Genomic DNA, 13492 nt, shown 5'->3' on the forward strand with positions numbered 1-13492 from the left:
TATTTATTTATTCATTTTATTTGACCTTTATTTAACCAGGAAGTCTCTTGAGATCGATATCTCTTTTCTGAGGGAGCCCTGGCCAAGACGGCACAGCAGTCTCAATTTAAATAGAAATAAAACACAGTCAAAAGAAACAAACATCACATTTAAAAGAAAGGGACTACTCCCGGTCACATGAGGTTACATGGCATTTTAACAAGGCTTTAGGATACAAGGATCACTAGAGTGGATCACTTTCTTGTATTAATGTCCAATATTTTCACAAGATATAGCAATTTTTATATAGCAGTGGGAGTGTAACACTACGCTATGCTGCTCATCTGTCTATCTTACAAACTGCAGAAGTGATAAATAAGACTGTGTGCAATAAGATTTGCCTAATACTGAACACCGAACAAGTACATTCACATATCTGCCTTTTTGTTTTTACCATTGCATAAATTAAATAGTCAAAAAGTGCTTTTTACTCAGTGTAAAGTAAATTACATGAGTTCATTTACTTTTAATGGACACGTGTAATATGTTTTACACTTTCTGTGAATATATTCCAATTAATCTTATTTCCATCCTGTACAGACGCCTTATTTTGACGTTGTCACATGTGTATCCTCCTTGTCGCGCTGAATTCATCCAGTCCGACCCAGTTTGATAAATAATGTTGTATGTGGTTTTCGTACGGCGTAACATGAAGACTTCACAGCCTCTCTTCAGGCAGGACTCTCATACTGCAACACTGACAGGATGAAGTCTCTAACCTGCCTGTCAGCTCGCTCTGGGCCGGTTCACTTACCATAAAGGCTTGAATACGAGTGCACTCCAAATGTAGGCGCGGCTAGCTTAATCTCCTTCTCACAGATGAGTGACAGAAACATTCACAGCAGTTCTTTTCTAAGAAGTCAGCCACAGATGGAGCGGATGTGCTGGAGACAGCGTCTGCAAACGGCTCGGACACTTTGAAATGCTTCCACGCTGCCGACATGTCAACGTGATTGTTTAGTAAAATTTAAACGATCATTTGACTCATTAGGCCGAACACTGAAAGTGCTTTTTTTTTGTTATTTTCAGCCGATTAATTTCAGTGGCCGAACATTCGGTGCATATTAAACATTGGCGTGGGAGTGCTGTCCTAGTCTTTCTTCTATGGCCATAACTTTATTCAAACATAGTTCTGTTTATATCCACATAATGTATTCAGATTGAGTTACATATGACTTACCAGCAGTGTGCAGGAACTTCTTTAGTACGGTGACTCGACCCTGAGGACAGAAAATAGTGATTAGTACAGCAGACTGATGACCTCGCTGTGGTGCAAAATTATCAGTGATAATACTTTGTCACCTGTACACAATCTGTGATATCAGCTAGAGTCAAACACTAAGAATAAGCAAGATTAAATAGAAATAAATATGACAAGGTGCGTACAGACTGAGATCAACTCACAGCAAGTTATTATAAAAAGGATAGACAGAGCTTTGACTTCATCAACCGCAGCTACATTATTATCATCAAATTTATTTATTTTGGAAATGAACTACTGTGGTTTGTTGATTCACTGACACGTCTTTCTGACAGCCTCATTATTACCCTGACACACTTTGAGGATGATGTCATCTCATCACACACACGTTGATACAGAGTGTCAGTGTTCAAACCAACGCACACACACAGAGTCTTTGTTTAGAGGTTACAGCCGGAGGAAGAAGGTGAAAGATCCTCGACTCTGAGGTATGAAATGTGAAAATGTTCAGAGAGCTGCTGCTGAATATTTATACCATCTAAACTAAGTTTCCTAGACGTTCCCCCGAAAAGAGAAGTGTTGCTCCCAAAAAGTTGTGTCTCAAAAGAGTTTCAGGATGTTTTGGGGATTTGTTGATAGTTTTTTGTCTGGCAGAAAAGTTAGTTTTGAAAGTTAGATCCATTTCTCACAGATATGGCGAGTCTAAATCAATTTTAAATAACTAATAAATACAAATAAGCCTTTCATGTTAAATGTGTTTGCTTTTAGTTACATTAGTGCAGACTTTAGCATGACACTGTGTTGATCTAACACTGTTGCCTTCATTTTTCAAGGTAACATTGATCACATTCTTGCAGTGCAGTCTAATCTCAGCCAACTTTAACTTCATACTGATGAAACTGTTGCAAAATATATGATCTCCATATTTTTGTTAAGTCTTCATGAAACCTTCCCCCGTGGCCTTGAGAGAAGCATTGAGAGAGTCGGGGAGCGACTGCAAAGTAAACATCAGCCTGCGTTGTTTTAAAAATACCTTTTTGTTGAATCACTGTATCTTATCAGAGAAACTGTGAGACACTTTTTGGCTGCTGATAAAAACAGCAAAACATCAAGGTTCAAAGATCCGCAAAAGGAAAAAGAATCAGTGGATTAAAAAAACCAACAACGGGTCAGAAACACAGACACAAGTTAAGAAAGTTCGGGGATACAGAGAGGTGAGAATAAACACTGGTAATAATATATGTTGTGTTTGTGACCTGGCTGCAGCAGAATAGAGTGTGACCTTGCAAACAGCCCTGTGGCTATGTATCCACTTTACAGCACTTCTTCAAAATAAACGTGTTTACTTAGCGGCAGAGGAAAAAAACATCTAAGAGGCTGTCCGGTCAGGGTGCAGCCATGTTTGTTTGTCTGGAGCTGCTGTTGTTTGTTAATGTGACATTTTCAATTCCCTCCCTCTTTTAAAAGGCGACATGCAGAACCATCTGTCAAGAACAAAAACCGCTGAACCAATTAGTTGCAGCACTAGTTTTCCAATGACGGACTAATAATTGACTAACGATTATTGTCATTATCGATTGATCTGACAGTTATTTTCTTAATTAAATATGTGGTCTAATGTGACGAATTGTGCAGTCCAAAACCCCAAAGATTCAGTCAGATTTCAAAATAGCACTTTCGTTTATGATTAATTGATTATCATAATAGTTACCAATTAGTTTTCTGCCGATGGACAAGCACACCTCTACAGTAAAATTAATCAACAACAATTTTGATTTGTCAATTAAACATTTATCGAGCAAAAAAGAAAAAACTGAACATTTTTAATTTAATGAGATTCGTCAAAAAACAAAACAAATAATTTAAAGACACCTCTTTGGATTCTGGCCTTTTGTTTGTTTGTGGTTTTTTTACATGTTATAGACTTAATTTGTGGATTTTTTTTTTTGTTTTTAAAAAGGAGCCCTGTCAAATAAAGTTTACACTTACTGTAATGTTCCAGTACTGCGGGACCTAACAATATGAAAAGAAGTGAAAATGAGTTTGTTTTTTTGAGGTAACAAAAGGTAGAAATGACTTGAATGAGATTGATTGTGTAGAAAAACACTAAACAGAAAACTAAAAGAAATCAGATAAACCAAGAAGATGAAAAAGAAACTGGAGGGGGAGATAGAGAAGTGTGAGCAGAAGAAGACGAGTGCAGACATGACAGAGGCATTCCTGCCATTCTCTGAAAGACAGGGCCTCGCCCTGAAGAAAACCTCAACAGACGTTGGTCCATTCTCAGACCCACAACCGAGTGTTTCTAAATGTATTGATCCTGGTCCCGTGTTATTGTGCTTGATGCAACAGAAGTTATTGTATTACTTTAATCAACCGAAAACAAGCTGCAGCAAAGCTCAGTCACATTTCATTAAGCAGACCTGTCTGTGCTGCTGTGGGTAAAAGCCATTTGGTGGCATGTTTGCCATCTGCTGTTGCTCTTCTGGAGCTAATAAAGTTGGGTGGGAGATGTGGAGCCAGTACAAAAAAAAATTAAAAATCCTCAATATTCAACGTGTAATTATAACTGAGGGGTGTGACCTGAATGGGTTTTCCCAGCTGGCAGCTTGTTTTTCTGAAAGCAGCATCAAGAGGAGGCGACAGCGGAAAGACTTTGAGTCCCAGCAGTTTGAATGGATTCTGCACAGGAGGTCTGATTTGTCTTACGTGAAATGTTTTTGTTGCTGCTGGATCTCCAAAAAGAAGAAAAGCATCCAAACTTTTTCCCGCTCGTTTAACTGGTTTCCAAAGATTCAAACAATATGAAAAACATGAAGATCCCCATACTGGTGGTTACTGACACCACTAATATACAGTACGTGTCTTATATCTCATCTGTCTTCATATTCGGCAGTCGCTTGTAATTATTTCATAATAAAGCTTTTATCTCCAGAGTCAATTTATCAGATTACAAACCAACCACAGGATGAACACATCAAGTTAAATTACAGGGCGAAGTCAGGCTTGTTTTTACGTCATTTTTTCTTCAAGATTAAATTCAAAGCATTTGCTTAATGTATAAATGAAGGCACTCTGGGTAATGTGAGCCACGAAGAGACGAGGAGACTGATTGCACTCCAGCTCCGAACAAAGCAAATGTCTCCAACAGTCAAATTGGTGAAGCAGACGGCTGCGGAGCTCGACTATTTTCTCTGCCGACATTAACTCATTTAAGGGGCTGTGCGATGCTAAACAGAAGAGAAGCCACACAAAGCTGTGCTTGTTTCACCAATTTCTTTCCTTGTGAAATACGGGATAATTGCATTGTTTTTAAGATTTAAAAAAATATTCAGATAAGATCACTCAAACATGGTGACGAGGTACTGCAGGCCGTCATCACTTTGTTTCAACATGAACCAAAAAGGTTGAGAAACCACTGGCTTAGCCATCATTAAGACTTACTACATAGAAGATCATGTGATGTGATCGAGAAACTTCTACCGGCGAGGTCGTGAGTGCACATTTGATCTTAGATTATTTTGTAACAAATATAAAGAAATGAAATTGGACTCTTGAGAAAGTATAAATCCAATCTGAATATTTTTGCATATGAGAGCATCGAACTGCAGGCATCAACACCTCCTGCCGCCCTCTCGTCGAGGACTCTTCCTGCCTGTGATTGACATGAGAGAGTGAAGGAATGCGGTCGAACTGTGTTCTCAGAATACCGAAACCCACGCGGAAAGACTTAATCCAGAGTGACAACGCCAGGTTCAATGAGTGGAGGAGCGTGAGTGCAGTTGAAGATAAACTAGAAGCAGAACTGACGACGTAAAGACGCCTTGTGTAAACAGTGTAACTAGCGAATACTTTGACTATTAAGTGTGAGCTTTTTTAGATGATTGTCTTGTGTTGCTGCTCTTTCTACCTGGACATTTATCTGTAGAGTTATAATCTTGTTATCACTGAAGTTCTGCGCTCTGCTCTTCTACAAAAAGTTGTGTGTCCACTAAAGATGTTTCAAAACACAAGACTACAGGAAGAGACTAAACTAAGCTTACCGGCTGCAGCTTCATCTTTAGCGTACAGACTGCGTGAGAGCGGTCTCCATCTGAACACTACTCAGCAAAAAAAGCCTATGATAACAAGTAAAATGTCAGACTGTCTGTTTAAATAGCCAGTATCTGCTAAAAGTGACACAAACATACAACACAAGAATAAAACCTGCCTCTCGTGAAACTACTCCTAAATGTGACAGAGCTCCATCGGTCTGTGAAATGACAGCAGGAGCTATGAGCAATATGTATAATAGTCTAAGCCTGTTCTTTGCAGCTGCTGCCTTCCTGCAAGCTGCCAGCTCTACTTTTAATGAGATAAATTCCTCAATAGTGCCAAACAAAAACAAAGCTGGGATTGATTTTGTTTCAAATCTTTTTGTTTTGTTCCTAAACTTGCCATTGTGGTGCTTAATTCTAAGGCCCCGTGTCTTTTGTCAATTCGTTGCAATGAGAAAAAATTCACGTTTTTACAACATGGTGAAAACGGCAGCAGCGTAACGAGCGTCAGAAGAGCAGCTGCCGTTTTCAGCTGGCAAAAAAAACACTTTGATGGACACGAGCCTAATGTGCCTCTTAGGGCTGGGTGATATGGCCAAAAATGTTATCATGAAAAATTTCATACCATTTTATATCGGTAATAATCACAAATGTGAGTAAATGATTTTTGCTCCTGAGTGAAAATTGAAGGAACCAGATGTTTAATTAAACTTTTCTTTATGGTCAGAATGTGAACACTTGATGCCAAACAGCGGATCACTTAATAAATCTGAGGGAGAACATTCAAAACTATTAATCACAAAAACGTTTTTCAACAAATATGATTAGTAAATTTTTTTCAGTCCCTTTTCCTCAACAAAATAAACATTTTAATAGAAAAATAAGTGGTAATTTGTCTGTGATTCAAAGGAATTAAACCAAATATTTATTGACGATATATTTAACCTTTATTATATTCTTATTGAGGAAAATTATATTGTGATAATTATTGTTTTATTGCCCAGCCCAACCTCTACTAGCAGCAGCAGCAGCAGCAGCGTTTCCTGTTCAGTGTGCCCAGAGAGAGCTGTGTGAAGTCTGAGAAAAGGCGTTTGGGCCTGAAGACGACGAGCTGAAGGAAAAAAACAAATCTGTTGGCGTGGAGTTAGAAAGAAGCGAGCTCACCAGACCTCTGTAGCTGGTAGTAACACACCCGAATCTCCAGCTGACCTGTCAGCGGTTTGCATGCAAGAGTTGCATTGTGGGTAATGTAGGTGGCAGGTTTTCAATTCTTTTTAAACTCTGTTACAGGAGCGTGAAGCTAAATCAGTGGAGGTCTCTGTTAATGTGAGGTTTTAATTGCTGCTGGAGGTTTTTAAAGATTTAATACAAATAGAATTCATGAATAAAATCATGAAAGGTTTTGGCAGCACTGAGAAAATGTCTGAATTGTGACGGACAGCAGGGCAGGTCTTGGTTTAGAGCTTCTGTAAATAAACTTAATGGAGCTGCTTTCATTTCCTCCCACACTTCACTGGACTGAGCGGTTGGATTAATCTGTTTTTCTTCACGGTTAGCAAAGAATTTCTTTTTGGGGGGCTCTCAGCTTTCTTGTGTGTAAAGATTGGATACAAGTCCTGACTGATTTTATCAGTTCAATCCTGTCATGAACTGCACAAGGTTCTCTCAGACACGGCTCTACATGCCTGCGGCAGGTGGTTTTGGTGTGCTGTAGTTAAGACTTTTCCTTCAAACTCTCCGTCTGCACCTGCAGCCGCTGCTGAACCTGCTAATTCTCTTCCTATTTAAAGTTAATACGGGCTGTTTGATTATCAGAGGACGGGATCTTTATTGTGACTTCTGAACACATGTCTTTGTTCCGCTCCCATGTCCCAGTACAACAGGTGTGTGTGTGTTACTTTAAACCTGAAGGGAACCGGTTTTAGTTTTACACCTCCAGGACGAGGACATTGTTGTGTAGTGGGGTCAATTTTCTGTAAGCGCCATGCTGTCAAATGAGCAAGAAAACTACGTCCCTTTGGATAAAAGCACCAACGAATGTGGTTTAATGTCAACAGCTTCCGTGTGTTATTTTTCAGTAACTCCACAGCTCACAGTAGATAATGCATGTGATTATGTAACAACAAGAAATGGCCTGCTGCAAAATGATCACCTGCAGCTTCAAACACCTTCTCCAGGTGATTTAACAGTTGAACAAGGGGACACCTGCCAACCAATCACAAACTGATTCTATTTTCTGTGGTTGTGTAGTGAGAACAATGTTATTGTATTAGTGTTTTTGTTAAGGTATAAAGTCTGATGGTGTCCAATGAAAATCTGCCAACAGGTATTGTGTTTGTATCACATCCTGATGTCTCTTCATCCTCAGTGCCAACAAGCTCCAAATGTGGATTAACATGCAGCGGAAAAGAGTCACCATTTCCTCCTGTTTGTTTGATTAAAAACTGAAATTATAGATTTGTTTAAAAGGATTTAGGCCTTTGGCAGGAACCAATGGGCTTGGAGCTGAGAGCCACAGACAGGAAGACAGGAACATATTGTTGGTTTGGTCTGCACAGGAGATTTGTTGACAATAAGAAAAACACAGAAGAACAGCAGACATCTCCTTTACTGTGAGGAGAAACATGGGACATGTGCGCTTTGCTACTATAAGAAAGAACAAAGCCATTAATATATCCAGCCTTTTAAATAAACTAATAATTCTAGCGTCCTACACGGCAGCATGTTTAACCACTGATGTAACGCAAAACTACACCTGTAATTCAGCACTGCCAGTACAGGTTCTTCATACTCTTTATCGCTGTTGTCAACACACTTAATGGCTGTTCTTTACTCCGCCGTCCTCATCCTGAGGCCACGAGAGGAGCTTCACCGCTGAACACTACCTCGACCTGACACCTGATGCCTCAGAGGTCATCAGGTGTCAGGTAGAGGTGACCGTCCGTCACCGCTCTGCCTGACTGACGGCGGAGTTTGTTAGAGAGGAAGTCGGGCTGGGGGGGGGGGGGGTTTGGAAAGAGGAGACGGATTAAAGCTCACACCCGCAGGGACAAACAAGGTGTCCTCTATTTTTACAAACAATCATCCAGGAAAACCTGTAGGATGACAAAAGGAGATCTGCAGGTGAAATGAGCCGCAATTCGACTTGTTTGTTTAAAAATAAAATTTGAAATTCAAACAGATGTCACTAACAGTGGCAACAAGGACGGCCATCAGACCAGGCCAACCATTTGAAACTTTGGATTTTAATGTCCTGGGAGCCGAACCGACAAACTGCTTTCACAACTGTGTGTGTCAGAGCTGCAGATCCCATCTGTTTGTTCTTTGTTTCAGGACGGCAGCTTGTTCTGCTCCTGTGTTGAAACCTGACAGGATGTGGTGCAGGATTGCATCACTGCCACTGTTTGGGAGGCCTGTTGCCTTCAGGTGGGAAAACATGTAATCTGCTGCAGCTCGTCTCGCTCTGTTGCTTCGTGTGACTACAACTGCTGCCTTAAGTCATTTATCAAATTACACTCCATTAGTTCACCAAAGAAGGTTAAAGTCAAGGGCAACTGGACTTTGTTAGCAATACCAGAAGACATTTCGTCCCTCATCTAAAAGGACTTCTTCAGTTCTGGTGAGGGACGAAACTTGACTTTAACCTTGTTTTCTTTGTAAGAGTTTGATCAAAGCTACAGAACAACAACAACGCAATTGGATCAAGTGTTGTTTCCAACATCAAGAACAATCTTTGAATCTTGAATGAACACAGAATGAAGGCCTCAGGATGCTTCAAATAAACCAGAAATATGACGCACCTCAACAGCCACAGGGTGAAAAGCCGAACGTCCCGGAGACGGATGACTAAGTTGAATTGCACAAATGGCGATAATGACTTTCAGACAGTCTCTCCCGTAAAAAATTGCAACACTTTTAAATCGGTTGGTGACATAAAAAGTGGGTGTGACCATTAGATTTACAAAAGTTGTCAAACTCATCAAACACCCAATTCTCCTGTTGGAAAGGTGGTTTCAGGCGCTGTTAGTTGATCTGGCAAGCACTTTGTATGAAGCATAGTGAAACCAAGACTTTCAGCAAAAGCTTTTTCCCCTGAAGCTCTGTTTTCAGCACTATACATTTTACTAGACGCCTTGTGGACAAGAGAGCTAGACAACAAACATGTCCGAAGGTGGATTTGGCCAATGTGACAGTTACTGTTGCAACAGTGTTGAAGGGCGTGGCAGCTGTAAAGAGTGTGTGTGTGTGTGTGTGTGTGTGTGTGTGTGTGTAACTGCTGTGTACATTAGTCTAACATGTTGCAAGACACCATGGCGTGAGAGGAATGAAGACAATTTCCATGGAGGTCATGAAGGCAGACATGACTGAGATCCATACAGACACGCAAACAAAGAAAATGACAGGTGTGCTGCAGACACACACACACATATATATCTGTTCTGTACAGGTACACATTCTAACAGAAGCATGAAATCTTACTGAGAAACTGTTTCGTGTTAAGAAATGCAGAAACAACAGACAAAAGTCTGGTGTGACAGATATAAAAAAAAAACATGACACTCTCTCTCTCTCTCCTCGGCCAAAGGTATGTGGACATACAGAGTCTGTTTTTCCTGGTCATGTAGTCCCAGTGAAGTGTTCTTCCAAATTGGTGCCAGCGGTTTGTGTTTGTCTTTCTTGTTTTAACATCACAAACCAGCTCCACAAACTGGCCTGCAGAGCCTTGACCTCAACACCTTTGGGATGAAGTGAGACACCGACTGTGAGCCCGACCTGACCACCGAACATCAACGGCCAAAATCTGGAGGAAAACCTTGCCAGAAGAGTGGAGGCTGTTCTAGCAGTGGCTAAATGCTAATGGTCTCTGAACAGCCAGGTATTGCTGGAATGTTTGAGTGTCCACAAACGTCTGGCCGTGTACCTGTAGTGCGCTAAGATAGGGAACGACGTCAGAGTAAAAGCCTGGCAACAATAGAAGTTTGACCAGTTTGATCAGATTAGATTTCTTAGCAAAACAAAAATAAAAACAAACTTTCTGGGGATATATGACGTTGGTACTCTTGGTTGTCCAAGTACTCCTCAAAACAGACAAAATGGCAAATCAAACAAATGTTCTGTAGCCACAGTTTCCTCTTGCCGTGACTGCTGCAGTTATGTATTTGCCTTAAATATGCAGAAATAGCCCGTCTATAAATGTTCTATGATGCAGCGCCTCTGCAGAGTCAACAGCAATGTTACACGGTTTATATATATATATATATATATATATATACAGTAGGTACGGAAAGTATTCAGACCCCTTTAAATTTTTCACTCTTTGTTTCATTGCAGCCATTTTCCAAAAATCAAAAAATTTCATTTTATTTCTCAGTAAAGTACACTCAGCACCCCATCTTGACAGAAAAAAACAGAAATGTAGAAATTTTTGCAAATTTATTAAAAAAGAAAAACTGAAATATCACATGGTCATAAGTATTCAGACCCTTTGCTCAGTATTTAGTAGAAGCACCCTTTTGATCTAATACAGCCATGAGTAGTTTTGGGAAAGATGCAACAAGTTTTTCACATCTGGATTTGGGTATCCTCTGCCATTCCTCCTTGCAGATCCTCTCCAGTTCTGTCAGGTTGGATGGTAAACGTTGGTGGACAGCCATTTTCAGGTCTCTCCAGAGATGCTCAATTGGGTTTAAGTCAGGGCTCTGGCTGGGCCATTCAAGAACAGCCACGGAGTTGTTGTGAAGCCACTCCTTCGTTATTTTAGCGGTGTGCTTAGGGTCATTGTCTTGTTGGAAGGTAAACCTTCGGCCCAGTCTGAGGTCCAGAGCACTCTGGAAAAGGTTTTCGTCCAGGATATCCCTGTACTTGGCCGCATTCATCTTTCCCTCGATTGCAACCAGTCGTCCTGTCCCTGCAGCTGAAAAACACCCCCACAGCATGATGCTGCCACCACCATGCTTCACTGTTGAGACTGTATTGGACAGGTAATGAGCAGTGCCTGGTTTTCTCCACACATACCGCTTAGAATTAAGGCCAAAAAGTTCTATCTTGGTCTCATCAGACCAGAGGATCTTATTTATCACCATCTTGGAGTCCTTCAGGTGTTTTTTTAGCAAACTCCATGCGGGCTTTCATGTGTCTTGCACTGAGGAGAGGCTTCCGTCGGGCCACTCTGCCATAAAGCCCCGACTGGTGGATTGCTGCAGTGATGGTTGACTTACTACAACTTTCTCCCATCTCCCGACTGCATCTCTGGAGCTCAGCCACAGTGACCTTTGGGTTCTTCTTTACCTCTCTCACCAAGGCTCTTCTTCCCCGATAGCTCAGTTTGGCCGGACGGCCAGCTCTAGGAAGGGTTCTGGTCGTCCCAAACGTCTTCCATTTGAGGATTATGGAGGCCACTGTGCTCTTAGGAATCTTAAGTGCAGCAGAAATTTTTTTGTAACCTTGGCCAGATCTGTGCCTTGCCACAGTTCTGTCTCTGAGCTCTTCAGGCAGTTCCTTTGACCTCATGATTCTCATTTGCTCTGACATGCACTGTGAGCTGTAAGGTCTTATATAGACAGGTGTGTGGCTTTCCTAATCAAGTCCAATCAGTATAATCAAACACAGCTGCACTCAAATGAAGGTGTAGAACCATCTCAAGGATGATCAGAAGAAATAGACAGCACCTGAGTTAAATATGAGTGTCACAGCAAAGGGTCTGAATACTTATGACCATGTGATATTTCGGTTTTTCTTTTTTAATACATTTGCAAAAATTTCTACATTTCTGTTTTTTTCTGTCAAGATGGGGTGCTGAGTGTACATTACTGAGAAATAAAATGAACTTTTTTGATTTTTGGAAAATGGCTGCAATGAAACAAAGAGTGAAATATTTAAAGGGGTCTGAATACTTTCCGTACCCACTGTATATCTCATCTCTCAACAAGTCTCAGTATCAATGTGTAACATGACCCGCCCAGACCTTCAGCTCTCTCAACAACAAGTGCAACACTTTAACTATCTTCATCAGCCCATCTTTTGTGTTCAGACTACAAAGCTTCAGAGTTAGAGAGCTGTGAGAGGCATGCAGCCAGGAGGCTCTTCACCCGTCTTCCTGCGTAGACATTCAGAACAGACAGAAACACTTTGGACTAAAGACCTGGACAGGAAAGACGTCCTGGCAGCTAGTTTATACTAGCTATATTTTCTGTTTTCCCAGGACCCATTGAAACCTTAAAGAGCATTGTCATAATCAGCCAAGAACCCACGTGAAATATAGTTTTGCAGCCTACAATCTCAGACAGGAGGTTCACCTGCACACCAAAACCAGACCGCTGTGAGAAGAAGGTTAAAACCACAGTTCTTATTGTCCATGAGCTCTGGGATCCAGGAGATCAATGCCTGTCACCCATGAACAGCCCCAACCGCATGCCCAGATAAAGACTTTAGAAAGGAGAGTACTTACGGTACTTTCTGTCTGCAGTAAAAGATTAAACCGATGGCGATGCCAACAGCGATGAGGACGCCGATGACGATTCCGGCAATGGCGCCGTCTGAGAGACCTTCTGTTATCTCCGCTGTAAAAACAACAACAATAAGATTTATAAAGTTGGCCTCTTGCTGAGAGAGAAAGCTTTAATGTAAATTTACTTTAAATTCAAAATAATGATCCATCTGGGAAAAATCGTAGTGGGATGTCTAAAAGTTAGAACATTTTGGCAAACGTCTGTAAATTTTTTAAGATAGTGCCATAATATTCAGAGTTTACATTGTGTGTGAACTACTGCTATGGTTTTAAGGATAGCATGTTTCAAAACAGAAACCACAGAGAGGATCTGTTCCCCTCTGACTGTGGGCGGTTTGGTGAGTCACCTCCGTGCAAGTGATAACTGATGCTGATACTGTACATTCCCACATGACATCCTATGTGCAACACCATTTTAAAGATCCAATAAAAATGCAGAGCCACATTCCAACATCATGAGACGAAAACCTACGCTGCTCCTGCTGATCTTTAACGGGCAAAAATAAAACTGATTCTGAACTGAAAAAGCAGAAATCGGTTTCACCGTATGGAATCTGTCGGTCACATTCATTTCACAAAGTCTAGGAGAGGCAAACTTACAGTCAGACATTTCCGTATTTTACGGGTTGAAAGTGAAATCAGTATTCCTTCCCAACAAAAAACATCGGTACACATAAACATACATCTTTACCACTACTGTAGTTAAAA

The 13492-nt window shown here is 40.9% G+C and overlaps 1 protein-coding gene across 5 annotated transcripts in view; it reads right to left on the reverse strand.

Moving 5' to 3' along the window:
* Positions 1–13492, reverse strand: part of si:ch211-264f5.6 (carcinoembryonic antigen-related cell adhesion molecule 20) — a 55611-nt gene that overhangs the window by 3495 nt on the left and 38624 nt on the right. For 3 of the 5 annotated variants that reach the window (XM_038724116.1, XM_038724114.1, XM_038724115.1), the window contains exons 8-10: positions 12725–12836; positions 3230–3253; positions 1220–1259 (exon numbers count right to left, since the gene is read on the reverse strand). In XM_038724116.1, coding sequence (XP_038580044.1) covers positions 1241–1259; positions 3230–3253; positions 12725–12836 — 155 coding nt within the window. In that variant the 3' untranslated portion in view covers positions 1220–1240. The remainder of the gene's footprint in view (positions 1–1219; positions 1260–3229; positions 3254–12724; positions 12837–13492) is intronic. The other 2 variants (XM_038724118.1, XM_038724117.1) reach the window with 1 other exon arrangement.

The sequence above is a fragment of the Micropterus salmoides genome, unplaced genomic scaffold (genome assembly GCF_014851395.1).
Source record: "Micropterus salmoides isolate LMB-PRFRI ecotype aquatic unplaced genomic scaffold, ASM1485139v1 Ms_hic_scaffold_17, whole genome shotgun sequence".
Taxonomy (NCBI): domain Eukaryota; kingdom Metazoa; phylum Chordata; class Actinopteri; order Centrarchiformes; family Centrarchidae; genus Micropterus; species Micropterus salmoides.